The sequence below is a fragment of the Aspergillus japonicus genome, assembly GCF_003184785.1.
Source record: "Aspergillus japonicus CBS 114.51 unplaced genomic scaffold BO86scaffold_5, whole genome shotgun sequence".
Lineage (NCBI taxonomy): Eukaryota > Fungi > Ascomycota > Eurotiomycetes > Eurotiales > Aspergillaceae > Aspergillus > Aspergillus japonicus.
Window position 1 is genome coordinate 750,725 of NW_020291642.1, and position 17,442 is coordinate 768,166.

The 17,442-nt window shown below is 55.9% G+C and overlaps 6 protein-coding genes across 6 annotated transcripts; 3 read left to right on the forward strand and 3 right to left on the reverse strand.

Annotated features, from left to right (window-relative positions):
- Nucleotides 1-20: 20 nt before the first annotated feature.
- On the forward strand, nt 21-2,471 carry admB (ADAM family of metalloprotease ADM-B; the record flags this gene model as incomplete). The annotated part of the gene is made up of 2 exons (XM_025670513.1): nt 21-90; nt 145-2,471. 2 exons carry the CDS (start codon nt 21-23, stop codon nt 2,469-2,471), a joined length of 2,397 nt encoding a protein of 798 aa, XP_025531635.1.
- A 766-nt stretch (nt 2,472-3,237) lies between these two features.
- Nucleotides 3,238-4,474, reverse strand: cdc31 (putative cell division control protein Cdc31). Its single transcript, XM_025676998.1, has 2 exons — nt 3,895-4,474; nt 3,238-3,782 (listed from the first exon to the last, which is right to left on the reverse strand). The coding sequence occupies exons 1-2, from the start codon at nt 4,246-4,248 to the stop codon at nt 3,261-3,263; spliced, it is 876 nt and encodes a 291-aa protein (XP_025531636.1). The 5' UTR covers nt 4,249-4,474; the 3' UTR covers nt 3,238-3,260.
- A 183-nt stretch (nt 4,475-4,657) lies between these two features.
- Nucleotides 4,658-6,441, reverse strand: BO86DRAFT_386043 (ssDNA-dependent ATPase MGS1). The gene has a single exon (XM_025671248.1). It carries the CDS (start codon nt 6,351-6,353, stop codon nt 4,764-4,766), a length of 1,590 nt encoding a protein of 529 aa, XP_025531637.1. The 5' UTR covers nt 6,354-6,441; the 3' UTR covers nt 4,658-4,763.
- A 369-nt stretch (nt 6,442-6,810) lies between these two features.
- On the forward strand, nt 6,811-8,903 carry BO86DRAFT_354566 (kynurenine--oxoglutarate transaminase). The gene is made up of 9 exons (XM_025669585.1): nt 6,811-7,096; nt 7,155-7,223; nt 7,286-7,370; nt 7,430-7,535; nt 7,588-7,660; nt 7,711-7,864; nt 7,918-7,931; nt 7,990-8,413; nt 8,466-8,903. Exons 1-9 carry the CDS (start codon nt 6,900-6,902, stop codon nt 8,754-8,756), a joined length of 1,413 nt encoding a protein of 470 aa, XP_025531638.1. The 5' UTR covers nt 6,811-6,899; the 3' UTR covers nt 8,757-8,903.
- A 217-nt stretch (nt 8,904-9,120) lies between these two features.
- On the reverse strand, nt 9,121-13,084 carry BO86DRAFT_436965 (uncharacterized protein; the record flags this gene model as incomplete). Its single annotated transcript, XM_025676037.1, has 2 exons — nt 9,704-13,084; nt 9,121-9,608 (listed from the first exon to the last, which is right to left on the reverse strand). Exons 1-2 carry the CDS (start codon nt 13,071-13,073, stop codon nt 9,121-9,123), a joined length of 3,858 nt encoding a protein of 1,285 aa, XP_025531639.1. The 5' UTR covers nt 13,074-13,084.
- Nucleotides 13,085-14,896: 1,812 nt separating this feature from the next.
- prm1 (pheromone-regulated protein PRM1) lies at nt 14,897-17,194 on the forward strand (the record flags this gene model as incomplete). Its single annotated transcript, XM_025667598.1, has 1 exon — nt 14,897-17,194. One exon carries the CDS (start codon nt 14,897-14,899, stop codon nt 17,192-17,194), a length of 2,298 nt encoding a protein of 765 aa, XP_025531640.1.
- Nucleotides 17,195-17,442: the final 248 nt, after the last annotated feature.

The following is a 17,442-nucleotide window of genomic DNA, read 5'->3' on the forward strand; positions in this document are numbered from 1 at the left end:
AAGTCCAGTCGTTGGCGACCATGAGGGTCTTTTCGTACTCCCTCCCGTTGATTGCAAGCGCAATATCCCTTTTTGCTTGGGATGTGCAAGGTTCGTTCTATCCCCGTGGCGCTTTGTGTCAATTTAGCTGAGATGTCAACGCAGCCCGATCGCAATCACCCAACACCATTCAACAAATCTCGACGTTAGACCACCCGACGATTCAGACGCCCTCGCATCGGGTTGACCATCTGACACACTTTGACATTACCTTCAGTCTTCGTGACAAAAATCAGCGAGTTAAGCTCGAATTGGAGCCGAATCATGACATCCTGGCGGACGATGCATATGTACAATACCTCGATGCCGATGGGAATGTTCGACGAGCGGAACCGATTTCACGACAAGATCACAAAGTCTTCAAGGGACGGAGTCTAATCGGTCGGGGGCAAGGCATGTGGGATCCAGTCGGATCGGCGAGAGTGTATCTCAAGCATGACGGTGACCAGCCCCTTTTCGAAGGCGTCTTCAGTGTGCATGGGGATAATCACCACGTCGAATTGAAGTCGACCTACCTCCAGAAGAAACGCAAGCAGGATGCCGATATTGTCGACACCAAGGGCGAATATATGGTCGTCTACCGCGACTCGGACATGTATCGCGTCCATACAGAGCTGAAGCGATCGATGCTGGGGTCAACATCCTGTCAAGCTGATCAGTTGGACTTCAACGTCGATCCAAATCACCCGGTTCTCTCATCCTATCAGATGGATCTGGCTTCAGATCGCTGGGGAGTCATGCCGATGAATTCTTTATTCGGACTGAGCAAGCGGCAGTCGGATACCGGCAGCGTCTCGGGAAACTCAGGGACTGTGAATTTAGCGTCGACCATTGGCGACACTTCGGGCTGCCCCAACACAAAGCAAGTGGCCTTGATCGGAGTTGCTACGGACTGCTCATTCACCGGCTCCTTCAAGAATGAGACTGCGGCGAAGCAATGGGTGATCAGTACGGTCAACAGTGCTTCCAGCGTTTACGAGAAGTCTTTCAATGTCTCGATTGGCCTGCGGAATTTGACCATCTCAGAGAGTTCTTGCCCCGAGAACCCACCCGCGGCTACTGCTTGGAATATGCCCTGTTCGAGCGGTAACCTCACCTCCCGTCTGAATCTGTTCTCCGAGTGGCGCGGCCAGCATAGTGACTCCAACGCGTATTGGACTCTCTTCAGCGATTGTCCGACCGGCAGCGAAGTCGGCGTGTCTTGGTTGGGCCAGCTGTGCAATGCGGATGTGACTACCAGCGGCGACAACTCCGTCAGTGGTGCCAATGTCGTCGTCCGCTCTTCTGGCGGTGGCTGGCAGATTTTCGCCCACGAGACCGGCCACACATTCGGTGCAGTGCACGATTGCGATTCTGACACTTGTTCGCAAAACCTGGAGTCCTCGTCGCAATGCTGCCCGTTGACGTCTAAGACATGTGATGCGAGCGGCAAGTATATCATGAACCCCACGACGGGGACTGACATTAGCTCGTTTTCCGAGTGCACGATCGGGAATATCTGCTCCGCCATTGGCCGTAACAGTGTCAAGTCGAGCTGTCTCTCGGCGAACCGCGGCGTCACTACCTATACAGGTAGCCAGTGCGGGAACGGAATCGTCGAGGAGGGCGAGGACTGTGATTGCGGTGGCGAAGCTGGCTGCGGCGACAACAAGTGCTGCAATCCCACTACATGCAAGTTCACGTCGGGATCCGTATGTGATGATTCGAACGACAGCTGCTGCTCATCATGCCAATATGCTTCTGCGGGCACGGTTTGCCGGGCCAGCCGGAGCGAATGTGATCTGGCCGAGACGTGCAGCGGCAACTCCAGCTCATGCCCTTCGGACTCGTACAAAGATGATGGCACCAGTTGTGGTAGTAGCGGATCTGGCCTGAAGTGTGCCAGTGGCCAATGCACCAGCCGCGACTATCAATGCCGCAGTGTGATGGGCAGCGTCCTACACGAGAATAACACGTATGCTTGCTCAGCATATAGCTCCTCGTGCGAGCTGATCTGCAGTTCCAACTCAATCTCATTTGCTGGCCAATGCGTGGGTTTCAACCAGAACTTCCTGGATGGAACTCCCTGTGGTAGTGGCGGCCACTGCAGCAACGGAGACTGCAAGGGACAAAATGTCAAATCCTGGATCAACGACCACAAGGCCATCGTGATTGGGGTTGCCTGTGCAGTGGGAGGCCTGTTGCTTCTTGGTCTGCTTTCCTGCTTGGTTCGTCGCTGTCGCCAACCACGCCCCATGGCTCGACCTGCACCCCGACCTCCCTACGGGCCCTGGAACGGGCCGATGGCTTCGTCTCCGCCCATGAATCAATGGCCGAACAATGCTCCAGCTCAGGGATACCAGGGCTTGTCCTCGCCGCCGCCGCCGTACCCCGGACCTGGACCAGCCGGACCGCAATACCCGCAATATCCGCCCCAAGGGCGCTATGCATGATTTTGTTTTCTTTCTACCACGCACGTAGAACGTGCATTTACACGAGCGCTGCATGATGAGCATTGTAGACTCATATTTGTGACACCTGCTTCTTTTCTTATTGGATTAAGGTGGTGTTAGGTGTTTGTCTTTGGATGTGTGGCTATTCGATTTTCTATTGGGGGTGCATTTTATGTGCTGGGTATCATATTGGTCATTTCTGACCGCATTGTACAGTCAGGTTCGTGAATAAAGATGTTGCTTTCTAAATCTCGCTAGACTACCGGTTACTATTCACGATTTCTATATTAGACTATTGTGTTGCTTGCCACAGCTTGTATACCATTGTAGGATGTAAGCCTAAGCTTCAGTTCGACACATTCATGCAGCTTGAGATGGATATCTTTTCGACAACTAGCCAAGTGAAAAGCAATAAGAGTACATGATAAGACAAGCGAGGATAAACAATCGGCGCCCGCCCAATGCCCAAAATGATAAACAAAGAAAAAAAAAAAAAAAAACCAGACGTCGGTCCGCTTTTCGGAGCTGGGACCACATAACCAAACTATACCGCTGTATAGTTCCCACAGCCCTACGACACCCAAGAGGTGAGTCCACGCCTATAGCCTTAACCCAGACCATGATCCCAACAAGCATGAAGCCTCTCAAACCCAACCATGCAACCCTGGCCTCGATATCCTAAACCCAACACTTCTCCTTCCCTTTCCCAAAACCACCCCCTAGTCACCAACCACCCCCGCCCCCCGCCCCCCCGCCCCCCCGCCCCCAAGAATTTGTACTCTTATACCCCTACTGCCAACAAATACTCACAAACGCCTCCTTCGTCACACCCCCGACCCCCTCCAAATCAAACTCCTCGATCATGGCGCGCAGCTCCTCCTCCTCGAGCCCGGTCTCGCCCAGCTCGCGCGCCACGCGCCGCAGATCCTCCAGATCGATGTACCCCTTCCCGCCCTCGTCGAACAGCTCGAAGGCCCGCAGGATCTCGTCGCGCGGATCGCGCTCCAGGATCTTGAGCGCGGTGACCGCCTGGAAGGCGCTGAGGGGCATGAGGAGGTTGGACGGGTGTTGGGGGTTGTTGGCGGTGGATTTCTGGAGGGGTTGCGGCGGGTTTTGCGGCGGTTGGGATTGGTTGGCGGTCGCTTGGGCGGCTTGTTGCTGCTGTTGCTGGACTTGGGGCCGCGGCACGCCGTAGGTCGTGAGGAGGGAGATGAGTTCTTGTTTTGGCAGCGAGAAGCCTAAGGCTCGGAAGGCGACGCGGAGTTCGTGGTAGTCGAGGTGGCGGTCGCGGTCGAGGTCGAAGAGGGTGAACTTTTGGTAGGATCGTTAGCTTAGGTTGGAGATTCGGGGGTGGGGGTGTGGTTTAGGGGGACAGCTTGACTGCGGTTAGGGGGAAGGGTTGTTGTGGTTTGGGAGGGCGTACCGCTTCATTGATCTCCTCCCGCTGTTCCTCCGTTAATCGACTCAGCGGGTTCGTGTCTTGGCCGTGCAGCGGCGGCGCCGGCGCTCCTCCGGCCATATGGCTGTGCTGCGCTTGCGGGTGGTTCGTCTTGTTGCTGCTCGGGTCGTTGCTGAAGTCCCCTGCGCCGAGGCCTGCGCCTACGCCGCCGGCGTTGGGGATGCTGCTGCCACCGCCGCCGCCGCCCCCGGCGAGGCCGCGGTGGCGCGAGAAGGCGGACGCGCTGAAGGGGAGGGCGTTGGCGGCGTTGAGGGACCGGTCGGGCAGTTTGCCGGCGGCGTAGGAGCGCGAGCCGAAGGGTTGGCTGGAGGAGGCCATTTTCTGGTTGTTGTGAGGCACCCCGTGGGTGGTGTGGTGGTGGTGGTGGTGTGGTTTGGTTTGAACGGGAGGGCGTTGGTTCAGGCGAGGTGGTTGAGCTTCATTGCCCGTGTAATTATTGGGGATTCACGGTATGGTGTCGTTTCTGTAGGGATTTGTTGATTAGGATGTGATGTGATGTGATGTGATGTGAGGTGAGGGTGTTGAGGTGGTCAGGAGAATCAGGCCGCAAGAATGAATGAGAGTGTCGGAAGTGGTGGAGAAAACGCGCGGGCGAGGGAGACGCGCAGCGCAGCCAAGACGGGAACAAACATTAGATTGCCCGGTCGACTTGCTATGCTATACACATTTACAACTGTTTGTCCAGGGCTTAGATTTGGGCTGCAGCTTCAGTTTTGGGTCATCAATTCGTAATGCAATTGCTTCCTATATGCCCTGGTCTATATTATGCGGGGATTGTACACATCTGAGGTAGGAGATGTTCAATGGCACTCTCCTCAGCAGCAGGATGCATCTCACCGCATCAGATCGGGATCGACCTGAGTCCCCAAGTCCAGCTCCTCCAAGAATTTGCGCCCCTGAATCGGCTCCGGCAAATACTCCTGTACCACTTCCCCATCCGCATAATTGGGATTGTACTTGTACTCCTTCCCATACCCGAGCTCCTTCATCAACCGCGTCGGGGCATTCCGCAGATGAATCGGAATCGGCAGCCCAGCGACTCCGGGTTCTGCCAGGGCCGCAAAAGCATTGTTGAGGCCCCGATATGATCGCGTGCTCTTCTTCGACAGCGCCATTGCCACCGTCGCGTGTGCCAGATTGATCCGTGCCTCCGGGAGCCCGATTCGCTCCACGGCCGCGTGAGTAGAAATCGCGAGCGTGAGCATGCTATTGTCGGCCAGCCCGATATCCTCCGATGCCACCACAATCAACCGTCGCGCGATGTAGAGAGGGTCTTCGCCCGACTGAATCATTCGCGCAAGATAGTAGAGCGCCGCATCCGGATCGCTTCCTCGGATGGATTTGTGGAATGCAGAGATGGTATCGTAGTGCTGGTCGCCCGCACGGTCATACACCAGCGTCTTCGTCAGCGCTCGTTTGATCTCGTCCTTGGTGATCCCTGCACGCTTGGATAAATCCATCGCGAGCTCCAGGAGATTGAGGGATGTTCGCGCATCGCCGTCGGAGAATCGTGCCAGATAATCAATCAATTCATCATCCACTAGCTCAGTAGGCGAGTAGCTGGGTCCTTCCACGCGAAGCGCCCGCTGCAGAATCGATCTGATGTCCTCATCCGTGAGCTTGGAGAGCGTAAATGTGCGGCATCGAGATAGCAATGCGCTCTGCACTTTGAACGAGGGGTTTTCGGTGGTGGCACCGATGAGCGTCACTTGGCCACTTTCCACCGGTCCCAAGAAGACATCCTGCTGCGACTTGGAGAAGCGGTGGATCTCATCGCAGAAGATGATGGTCTTTCGGCCGGTCAGACCAAGCTCACTTCGGGCCTCCGCAAAGATCTTCTTGCACTCCGCAACCCCGCTGCTGGTACTGTTGATCTCCACGAAGCGACTCCCCACCATGGACGCAATGACTCGCGCGATGGTCGTCTTGCCTGTGCCAGGCCCTCCCCAGAGGACCATGCTGGGCACGCGATCCTGCTCAATCAGCCCCCGCAGCACCCCCGTCGGGCCCACCAGTTCCTGTCCGCAGACCTCGTCCAGTGTCCGCGGGCGCATACGCTCCGGCAGCGGGGCTGCTTTCTGGAAAGCGTTCATCTTGGGACGCTTGGGCTCCGACGGTAGGTCATTGCTTTGTAGTTGATGGGTTGTCTCAACGGCGACCTCGGCCGCTAGCGAGGCCGTCCGCTTGCCGTTGACATTGCGCAGCGGGGAGGAGTCCGTAATGGGCTCTCGTGATCCATTGCTCTGGGTAGAAGCCTTCCGGGCAGACGCTGGCTGAAAAAAGGTCGGGACTGGGGCTTTTTGCGAGGAGGGGGTTTCTGCGCTGGAACTTGGCTCGTCGATAAAGTTCTGACAATCGGAATCGATGTGGTCGTTGATTTTCAAGCTGGGGACGGACTTGCTGCAGATGGGACACGATACCATTTTGACGAGCAATTTGATAATTCAGTGAATTGGACTGGTAGCGCGCTATCTGATAGACCAGCTATCGGGGATAGAGTCGACTACCGTTGAGGCCATTTGAGAAGATGCTTAACGCGTTCCCCACGCGTCGGCCACAGGCGGCGATAAGAGCCAGTGGCTGACTAATCCTGTCAATCTCCGATGACACATGTGACGCTGGGTGCCTGAATGCCTGAATGCCGGAATGCCTAAGGTTGGCCAGGAATTCCTGTGCGACACTGTCAACAAGATTTATCCTCGCCTCAACGCGATTGTTTCCATGAAATCAAGACAATTGACACCTCCATGATGCTGCTGTAGCACGTCTACAGGATAGATTTCTCTTATCAGGTACTCATTGCCAAGGCCAAGCACGCAATAACTTCCGGTTCGACCCAAAGCGGAAAGCTTGAGTTTCCCCACCATCGCTTTCCATCCCCGGACTCTTCTCCCTCTTCTGCCGCAGTCCCGTCTCGTTTTCTCTTCTCTTCCTCTCCTCTTTCGCTTGCTTCACTCCTGACTGCCTCTATGTTCCGTGGTTCACGTCTCTTTGCCTCCACTACAGCTCTTCAGGTTCAGCCCTCCGCATCTTCGCTGCGCACTTCTGCCTTCACCTCCGCACTCCCCCGCTATCCAGCTTGCACACGTCCAATGTCGGCCACTGCGGCTCGCCCCGACCCATTTCGCCCGGCCAAGAGGGTCGCTGGTCAGAAACAGGATGTTTGGTACGAAGCATAACTAAAACCTGTTGTGCTGCGGCCTGAATTGCTGACGGGCGCGCAGGTCCATTGTCAATGAGGCTGCTGCCGCTTCTCCCGTTCAGCCCATCGTGAACATGGGCCAGGGCTTCTTGTGAGTACCCGACTAGCTTCGAAAGCCCCCGGAGTAGACAACTAATGACGCTTTCTTTTCAGTGGCTACAACCCTCCCAAGTTTGCTCTCGATGCTGCTAAGGAAGCTCTCGACCGCGTCGAATGCAACCAATACTCTCCGACCAAGGTACATTCCTACACCCAAGGAACCACAGCGCATTGTCGCATACACTCACACGTCTTCAGGGTCGTCCTCGTCTCAAGCAAGCCCTGGCGGATGCCTACTCCCCCTCGTTTGGCCGCACCATCAACCCGGACACCGAGGTTGTCGTTACGACGGGGGCTAATGAAGGTGGGATCGCCTGGAATAAGCGAGGAACCACGCACAGCTGACCGAATACAAGGCATGCTGAGCGCTTTCATGGGATTTATCGAGCCCGGCGACGAGGTTATCGTCTTCGAGCCATTCTTCGACCAGTAGGTTGCACGGTCTTTCTCCTCTGCTACCCGCCTGACGCCGTCCAAAGATACATCAGCAACATCGAAATGCCCGGTGGTACAATCCGCTACGTCCCGCTTCACCCGCCCAAGGATGGCGCTACACGCACTTCCTCCGCGGCAGAATGGTCCATTGACTTCCAGGAGCTGGAGAACACGATCAACTCGAAGACGAAGATGATTGTAAGGCACTTGGACACTTCCGTCAATGTACTCAACTGACTGTAGATCGCTAGGTTTTGAACTCGCCGTAAGTGCTCGCATCCATCTTGGTATGGTATGGACTGAACCAAGCCTAACCTCACCAGTCACAACCCCGTTGGCAAGGTCTTTTCCCGCGCCGAACTCGAGCGCATTGGTGAGCTTTGTGTGAAACACAACCTGATCATTCTATCCGACGAAGTCTACGACCGTCTCTACTACGTTCCCTTCACCCGCATTGCTACGTTGTCTCCGGAGCTCTATGAGCGCACCCTCACCGTGGGCTCGGCTGGTAAGGCTTTCTATGCCACCGGTTGGCGTGTGGGTTACCTCATCGGACCCGAGCACCTGATCAAGTATGTCTCCGGCGCCCACACTCGTATCTGTTATAGCAGTGTTTCGCCTCTCCAAGAAGCTGCCGCGGTGGCGTTCGAGCAGGCAGACAAGGTCGGCTTTTGGGACGAGAGTAGGAAGGAGATGAAGGGAAAGATGGAGCGTTTCTGCCAGGTCTTCGACGAACTCAACATTCCGGTAAGTGACATGTCGTGCATCATCTAAGAATTCTACCAACTGAGTTATATAGTACTCGGATCCTGAGGGCGGATACTTCGTCCTTGCGAACATGGCCTCTGTGAAGTTGCCTGAGGATTACCCATTCCCTCCTCATGTGGCCAGCCGTCCTCGCGACTTCAAGCTTTGCTGGTTCCTCATCCACGAGGTCGGAGTTGCAGCTATTCCTCCCACCGAGTTCTACACGGATGCCAATGCCCACATCGCTGAGGATTACCTCCGCTTTGCCGTTTGCAAGAATGACGATGTGCTCGAAACGGCTAAAGAGAGACTACGTGGCCTGAAGAAGTACATCAAGCAGTAACTTAGACTGCACGACTCTTGAATGGGTGGATGTGTATCGATGTTTGGTAATCACTGGTTTCAACAACGGATTTACGATAATATAGACTTCATGTGTCGGAGGCTGGACTGAGCAAAATTGAATAGATTTGCAATTTGCAATTTTTGTGTTTACATGACATTATCTCCATCCTGCCGGAGCACTAACAAGTGAAAAGTAACCTCCGCTTGATACTTGGCTTACCTTGCCTTAAATTGACCCAGAGCAAACATAGATGAAAAAAAGTCAACACCGTCAACTGCAACAGCACGCACCAGGAAGTCCGACAACAGGACAACACAGAGACTTGAAGCCGGGATTCGAAACAGGCAGACATGAATGTCAATCATGTTTCTTCAGGACCCTCATTCATACCTTCGATCTCCATGTTGCCGGTGCCGGCGCCGTCCCAGCCATCACCACGTCGATAGACCCTCTGATCCTCCTCCGCCACCCCCTCGAAGCCCTCACCAAGCATGCGCTTCTTCGGGTCTTTGACTGTCGGATGAGTGGTTCTGGCTGCGCGGAGAATCCAGTAAGTCGATTCCATGTTCCTCACCACCTCACGTAGACCGCCTCCGCCCAAGGAACCCAGGAGGCGACGATACTCGGACCGACACACCTGATCCGGACAGTTGCGGCGGTTGCGGCCGTCCCAATCCGTGGCACAAGCGTGGCGCTCGCCGGTGATGTACTGCTGGATGGACACGCCTGTCTCCGCATGGATCTGGTAGCGTAGCGCGGCCTCGAGCTGCTTGGCTGCGTTCGCGGCGCGGAGGTGATCCCGAATGAGGCGGTACATGTAGTCCACCAGCGCATGAACCTCAACCGTCGCTAGTAGGAAGAAGTCAGCCCCGATTTTACTTTCACCCAACCCACTGTTTTTAACGACTCGACTCTAGGGAAAACTTTCGTCTCAAATCACATACCAAACAAACAAATCGCCAGCACGCGCCGGAACCGATCCTTCTCCTCAGGATCCTCGAAGCGCACGGTGTACACCACGCGCTTGGCGCAGCGCACGGTGGTCGTGTTCTCGGGGAACCCGGCGCGCACGTAGTCGGCCCAGTCGGCGAAGATGAAGTAGTCGCCCTGGCGCGCGTTCATGCGGAAGTACACCGCCTGGCGGTGGCGCTCGGGCATGTCGTAGTTGTGCAGGCAGGGGATCAGGGGCGGGCCCTCGCGCACCTCGCGCGGGATCGTGCTCTCGCGGCACGGGTGCACGAAGACCTGGTCGCCGCACACGGGCCAGTGCGTCTTGATGTCCTGGAGCAGGTGGTCGCGGCTGCAGTAGCGGGTCTCCGAGAAGGGGCCGCACCCCGGGCAGATCACCGTGACCCCGTCCCAGGAGTTGCAGCGCTTCGGGCAGTGGCGCAGCCCGCAGGGGAACCCGTGGCTGTCGAGTTGCCAGAAGAAGCCCTCGGGCTTTTGGCTGGAGAGCGTGCCGCCTCGGACGTTGGAGATTTGTTGGTAATGGGTGGTGGTCGTGGTGGTTGTGCTCGCGGTGGTGCTGAGTGGGGATGTGCTGGTCGGTGGAGGTGGAGAGGGGTGCGCGTGGCTGCTACTCGCGACGTGGGGGTGGGATGGTGGTGGGAGGGTTGGTTTGATGGCGCTGGACTGCGTGTTGGTGGTGGTAGTATTGTTTCCCCTGGCCTTATGCTGGGTGGTGCCGGTTGTGTTTGTCTTGGTGGATGGCGCAGAGGTCACGGCGGTCTGGGGCGTGGTCTGAAGAGCCTGCTGGCTGGTTGTCCATGCGGTGGAGGTCGTGCTGGTGGACTTTGGGGTCAGATCGTGCGCGTCACCTCCTTCTGTTCCTCCTCCTGCCTCAGTGCCGGATTTATCATTATCGCCATCACCCGCTTTGACTTTCTTCTGGCCTTCGGCGGTGGCTTCCTGGATGGGGGTGAGCTGGGCTCGAGTGGTAACGGTGTTGCCCTGAGGCGTGCTTGGCTCAGGATCCCTCGAATACGGCGGTGGAGAACCGGATCTTATGTCGGAGGCCTTCGTGAGAGTCGACTCATCTCCGGCATTCTCGGGAGGTACCTCGGACCTTGCAGCCCCAGGCCGGCCCCGGCAGGGTATCACTGTAAAGTTCGCGATTCTCGCATTGGCCGACAAGGCACCCGCGTACGACTGCCAACCGGCCGAAGGCTCGATCCTCAGCAGCCCCTCTATCGGCTCGATGAACTCAGACGGGTTCCTGTTGAGGGCGTTCAGTCGGTCGATGGCCGCCTGGATGGCTACGATCTTGGCTGCCGTCTCTGGATCGTGTTTGCGGGTGCTCTTATCGCCACCTTTGTCCTGAGGACCAGCAACAGCAGCAATAGTATCCGGACTAGCTCTGGGGTTTCTTCCACTACCTCTATCCCGGAAAGCCGCAGCAGTAGCGGCAGCCAACTTGACGTCCGACTTGTTGAGTTTGCTCGTGTTGCTGGCGAGCTCAGGCAGTTTGTTCAAGATCGCCGCCGATTCTTTGGCCTCGTGGCTGCTGCTGCCGCCGCCGATGCCCTTGGTCTCTGCTTCTTTCATCAATGGCTCGTTGGCAGACTTGGCCGGGGCGGTCTTCGCGTCGGAGACCTCGCTCTGTCCGCTGGTGGACAGGTTGCTGGACTCGACAGCTCCTGTGCCCGCTCCACTACCACCACCACCGCCGCCGCTGCCGCCTGCTGCTGCTGCACGGTTGGCTTTTCTTCTGTTCTTCTTCGCCTTGTTCTTCTTGGCCTTCTTGGATAGCTTCGCAGGCTCCATCACTGGGGTGGGTGGGTTTGGGTGGGGTTGGTTGTGAGATGGGCTCTGTTCTTGCTCTGATGGCTGAGGGGGGAACGATGAGGTTGGGAGAGGTGAGCTTTGTGGTTGTGGGTGCTCAGAAGGCTTGTCTTTGGTTGTGAGAACAGGTGAGCTCGATGGCTTTTCGGAGGTGGGGTTGGTTGGGTCGAGTGGTTGTTCGGAAGGGTTGTCTTCGGATTTCAAAGGAACAGAAGAGCTTTGTGGCTGTCCAGAGGCGTTGGTTTCAGATGTCGAAGAGATGGTCGAGTCGGCTGGTTTCTCTTCAGATTTCGAAGGGCCAGGTGAGCTCAACTCCTCTTCAGAATTGTCTTCGTGGTTTGAAGGAACATCTGAGCTCAAAGTTTGTTCAGAAGGCTTGTTGTCTTCGGGTTTCGAAAGAACAGGTGAGCTCAATGTCTGCTCCGATGTCTGAACCTCAGATGAAGATGAACGGGCTGGCGAGCTCGAGTGTTTGTTCTCAGCTGTTGAAGGGATAGGGGTGGCCACTGGCGCCTCAGAAGATATACCCTCCGTTGTTATGGGAGCAGACAGGTCCAAAGGCTGCCCAGACTCCTTATCCTCTGATGATGCGGCAGGCGACCTCACTGGCTGCTCACTGGATATACCCACAGACGCTGCAGGAGCGAGCGAGCTCAGAGACTCCGCAAAAGGTTGTTTCTTGGGAGACGATGAGACAGGCGGACTTGGTATCTGATCAGAAGGTTTTCCCTCAGATCCTGAAGAGAGAGGTGAGATCGCTGGCTGCTCGGATGGTAGAGCTTTGGGAGACAATGCAACAGGAGAGCCCTGCTCAGAAGGTAGGATCTTGGGAGATGATGAAACAGACGAGCTGACTGGCTGCTCATGAACTTGGGTCTCAGATGAAGAGGAGATAGAAGGGAGAGGATATGAAGGAACTTGGCTGGCTGGTGTGGTATCAAGCACCGGTACAACGGGTGTAGATGGAGTCTGCGTCGGGGTCGGGCTTGAAGTGGGAGTCGAACGAGTGGCTGTTCTCGCGCGGAGCAAGTCGATTGCCTCAGTGCGAGATCTCTTGTCTACTGGGACATCTTCTGAACTGCCTGTAGGTTGCCCAATAGACTCCATTAGCTTGGCTGGACGACCCATCTTATCGAGTATGCATAGATGAAGGTTAAGGTGAGGGAGGGATGGGGCGATGGGGGAGGTGGAAGTGATGGTTGTGTAGAGGAATAACTCACTGGCACCACAGCTTTCGACTTGAGAGATATCGTTATCAAAGGCGGTGTTGCTTTCGTCACGTTCCACTGTGTTGTTATCTTTCTGATCTGTGTTGTGGTGAATGGTTGTCTGTTCGATCGACTTGGTGATCCCGTGACCTGGAGGTTTCGTTGATGGATTCTGGCTCAGAGTCTCCACAGCCTGTAACCAACTAACTGGCCGGCTTCCCAGTGCTTCGTTCAGCTCGGCCAGGAAGCTGGACGATCCGGCCTTCTCGCCGGAGTCTGTGGCTGCCACTGCTCTTTGGTTGTTGCCTCGAGGACTCTTGGCCATCTTGATATCACATTGGGTCTGCACGATCTGTAAGGACAAGGAGGGGTGAAGCTAGTTAGATGCACGAGCTGCTTAGTGAGACTTTCTTTCTTATTGTTCTGCTTTTGACTTCTGTCCTTTGTCAGTGCTAATCTGTCTGGTAGATGCAAGTGTGCTGGTATACTGGTAGTGGTGCTTCAGCCCATACCACAAATGGACAGTTCGACATACTTGTACTTGTTCTTGGTGGCTGGGTGACCGACAGGTTTGATGGACTGAAGCACGAGAGAAAGAGGGACGCCATACAGAAGTGTTGCTCAGGAACCTATTACAGTTATTCACCGCAGCAACATGCGGGTCTCTCTTACGGGGCTGTTATGAGCGCCGCCATCCTGTGTTCGTTCTTCACTACACTGTGAGATACTGGCATGCGCTGCGAGATTACAGCTTGGTTGTGTCCACGAGAGTCCCAAGCTAAGGTATGAGCACTCCCAGTATTCGTTCACCGTCTTAGTTCGGAACATGTCTAGAAAAGATGATGTACTCGATGCAAGCTCAGCTTGTTTATATCGAAGCATATAGCGTGGTAATAGTTATTTCCCTGGATATAGCAAGATGAGTCCTTGACTCCATGGTTTACCTTCTAGCAGATCGAGCACAACTTTCGTAAGTAAACATCGAGTCTAATAGCAATATGAAGGAAGACAGACTCCTGATGCAGTTTGAAGCACGAAGTGAAGAGTTGGCCATCACGTGCCGCCAGTCCTGTCTCTGTTTCTGTCGCAGGTTGACTTCCGGTTTCAGACAACCACCTACACTTTGACGAAAAGCGAAGACATATACCATCATCTGAGTCAATGACCAAAACACTTGTCAATACCTGAGTACTCAGTCTCAAAGTACTCAGTTTCTACTTTCAACTGTCTCCAGGAATAGTCAACGGACAGAAACCCCCGTTACCTGCTGCCTACAACACCACGGACTAGGAAGCGCCGTCGCGGTTCAACAACACCAAACAACCCCAGATGAAAAAGACCATAAACAAAATACTATGGCTAATTTAGTCTTTCGATCGCTGTGGGGCTCCAGGTTGATTATCCTGCAGGACTGATCGAAATGAGTGGCTCAGAGCGGTTGCGCTGGGCTGAAGCGTTAAGCGCCGTTGCTATCTTCGGCCGGGCCCTTGCTGCAGAAACCCATCAGATCACCTAGTCTATCTGCCTGTCTGCACGGGAACAATCTCTGCGCCAGATGAAACCAAGCTACCTAAAGAAAGAACGGCAGATCTTTCGAAATCAGCTGCCCATCCCCGTCGGGACTCTAGTCTTTGTTGCGAGCTCCGCACCGCTGTCCTGAGTGGTAGCCTCCTTTGGCGCGGCGATGGAGCCCCAAACAATCATGGCTTACTATCTTTGTCTCACTTTCGCAGCGCCTGGAATGTGTTTATCCCGCAGAGCTGTCCTGGTGGAAAGAGAAGACCCATATATTATACAATGACTGCCCGCCTGGCCCCCCCCTGTTTGGATCTCCATTGTTTTGCACTCTCTTGAATGATGGACTTTTTCTTGTGTTAATCCCTTTCTTCTATTGACACTGCGCTCTCTTGGTCCGTTATATGATTCGATAATTCCCTTTGTTTAACCTTCATCCCGACATACTAGACACTGCATCATAGACTTGCTTGCGTGCTTCTGAGATAATTCACTGCTGGATCAGGACTATCTTACTCTTACTGTTCTCTATCATTTTCATTCCCTTTGACAAATACCAAATCTGCTTGTAATTTCATTGGCAATCATCCTCTGTGTCTGCACTCTCGGCGAGACTCCCAGTCAATCGCCATCATGGGGATTTTCGGACCTGCACGAAACATTTTTCCCCTACTGCCACCTTACGGCGCCCATGATCCTAGTGGGGGCTCTGGTCGGATTATCCCACTTCACCCGGACGGCATCACACCCTACCTGGGTCTACGAGCCCGCTTGTCACAGTCATGGATCAACCGATGGACCATCTTGCTGCTCTTGGTCCTGGTAAGAGTCCTAATGGCCGTATCGAGCATACAGAGCGACATGGCCAAGGCCAAGAGCGAAGCACTGTCGGCATGTACCTCCGTGGAAACCATGGGCAGCACGATGGCCTCCATGCCGCACTATCTAGCACAGGGCGTCAATGAGGTGGCAGTGAAGACGGTCAATGCAGCAATCGACGGGCTGGAAAGCGTGCTGACGCTGTCGCTAACGGCCGTGGAAGAGCTGGTCATCTTCTTCATCAAGGTCATGTATCAGACCTATCTCTGCCTGTTCACGCTGGTCGTGCGAGGCGCCGTCGAGATCGGAGTCAGCGTCCTGGAAGACGCCGCCGATTTCCTCAACTCAACAATCAAGACCGTCGGCGAGGACATCGGCAAGACCGTCGACACGTTCGAAGACACGCTGAACAGCTTCCTCGAAAAGGTCAACACCGTGCTCAGCGCACTAGGCACCAGCATCCCAACTCTGAATCTCACCGAGTCTATCAACACCCTCGAAAATGCCCACCTCCCCTCGTCCATCGACGCTAGTCTCGATAAACTCAACAGCTCGATCCCCAGCTTCGACGAAGTCAGCAACTTCACCGAGAACGTGCTTCGCTTCCCGTTCGAGGAAGTCAAGAAGCTGGTCAACGGCTCCCTCGGGAACTACAGCTTCAACGCGTCGGCGCTCTCCGTGCCGGCGAAGAAGAAACTCACCTTCTGCGACGCGAACGACGGCATCAACTCCTTCTTCGAGGGCGCCACCGACGCCGCGCTCACGGCGCGGAAGATCTTCATCGCCATCCTCGTCATCGCCGCCATCCTGGCCTGCGTGCCCATGGCGTGGCAGGAGATCCGGCGCTGGCGGCACATGAAGGAACGCTCGCAGCTGGTGCGCAAGGAGGCCCACGACCCGATGGACGTGGTGTACATCGTGTCGCGGCCGTACACGGCGGCGGCGGGGATCAAAGCGGCCAGCCGGTTCAGCAACAGCCGCGCGCAGATCCTGGTGCGGTGGGCGATCGCGTACGCGACGACGCCGGCGGCGCTGTTCGTGCTGTGCCTGGCGCTGGCGGGGCTCCTCTCGTGCCTGTGCCAGTACGTGCTCCTGTCGGCCGTCAAACGCACCGTGCCCGAGCTCTCCGAGGAAGTGGGCCAGTTCGCCGACAAGGTCGTCGCGGCGCTGGCCAACAGCTCGGCGGAGTGGGCCAACGACACCAACACGGCGATCCTGCACGTCGACTCGCAGATCAACACCAACGTCCTGGGGTGGGTGAACACCAGCACCACCGCGCTGAACGACACGCTCAACACCTTCGTCGACAAGACCATCGACGTGCTGAACGGCACCTTCGGCGACACCATCCTCTACGACCCCCTTCTCGAGGTGTTCAACTGTCTGATCGGCCTGAAGGTCGCCAGCGTCCAGAAGGGCCTCACCTGGGCCCACGACCACGCCCACGTCGACTTCCCCCTGTTCCCGGACGACGTCTTCTCCCGCGGCGCCGCCGCTTCCATCAACGGCACTTCGTCGGAGAACGACAGCTTCCTCGCCGAGGCCGGCGACAAGACCTCCAACAAGATCACCGAGGTTGTCGACAAGCTCATCGCCGCCTTCGAGAAGGGCCTGCGCCTCGAGACCATCATCGCCGCCTTCATCCTTTTGGTCTGGGTCGTCAACGCCCTCTTCGGCGTCACCCGCGCCCTGATCCTCTTCGCCAAGAAGGACAAGACCCGCGGCGAGGGCGGGCCCGCCCCCGTCTCCTCCAGGCCGGATCCCGGTTCCGGTGATGCAGGGTTCATCGATGTGCCGTTGACCAGTCTGCCGCGCCAGCATCAGCAGCGCTTCGGTCTCGATGCCGGTGGTGGTGGTGATGATGATGATGATGATGATCATGACGCCGCCGCTGCGCCGCGGTACGAGGTCGCCACGCAGATGGGGCGCGGGGCCGCCGCGAGTACCACTACCGCTTCGACTAATGTAACCAGTAGTGCAACGACTGCAGGGCTAGGGGTGTATCCGGATGAGAAGGTCGGATTCGCGGGCCAGCGGAACGCATTACGGGTGGATGGGGTGTCGGATCTGCGGGGCAGCAGTTACGTGGAGTACGGGCTGGAGAAGCATTGAGCTCCCTTTCTCACCCATTTCCTTCCGCTCCGTGAGGGCGAGTTGAGAATCCAGTTACTGAGCCTTTCTTTCATTCTTCTTCTTTGGGTCTTATCTACAGTTTTCTGGCGGATGATTTGTACTTTCAGCGCTGCTGTCGCCTTACGTCTCGTTGAGGCTTCGCGTGATATACCCGTAGAACGTGGCTACGATAGTGTTTTCTATATTGCATGATCAAAAGGTTCGAACGGATGCATGGATAAATAATA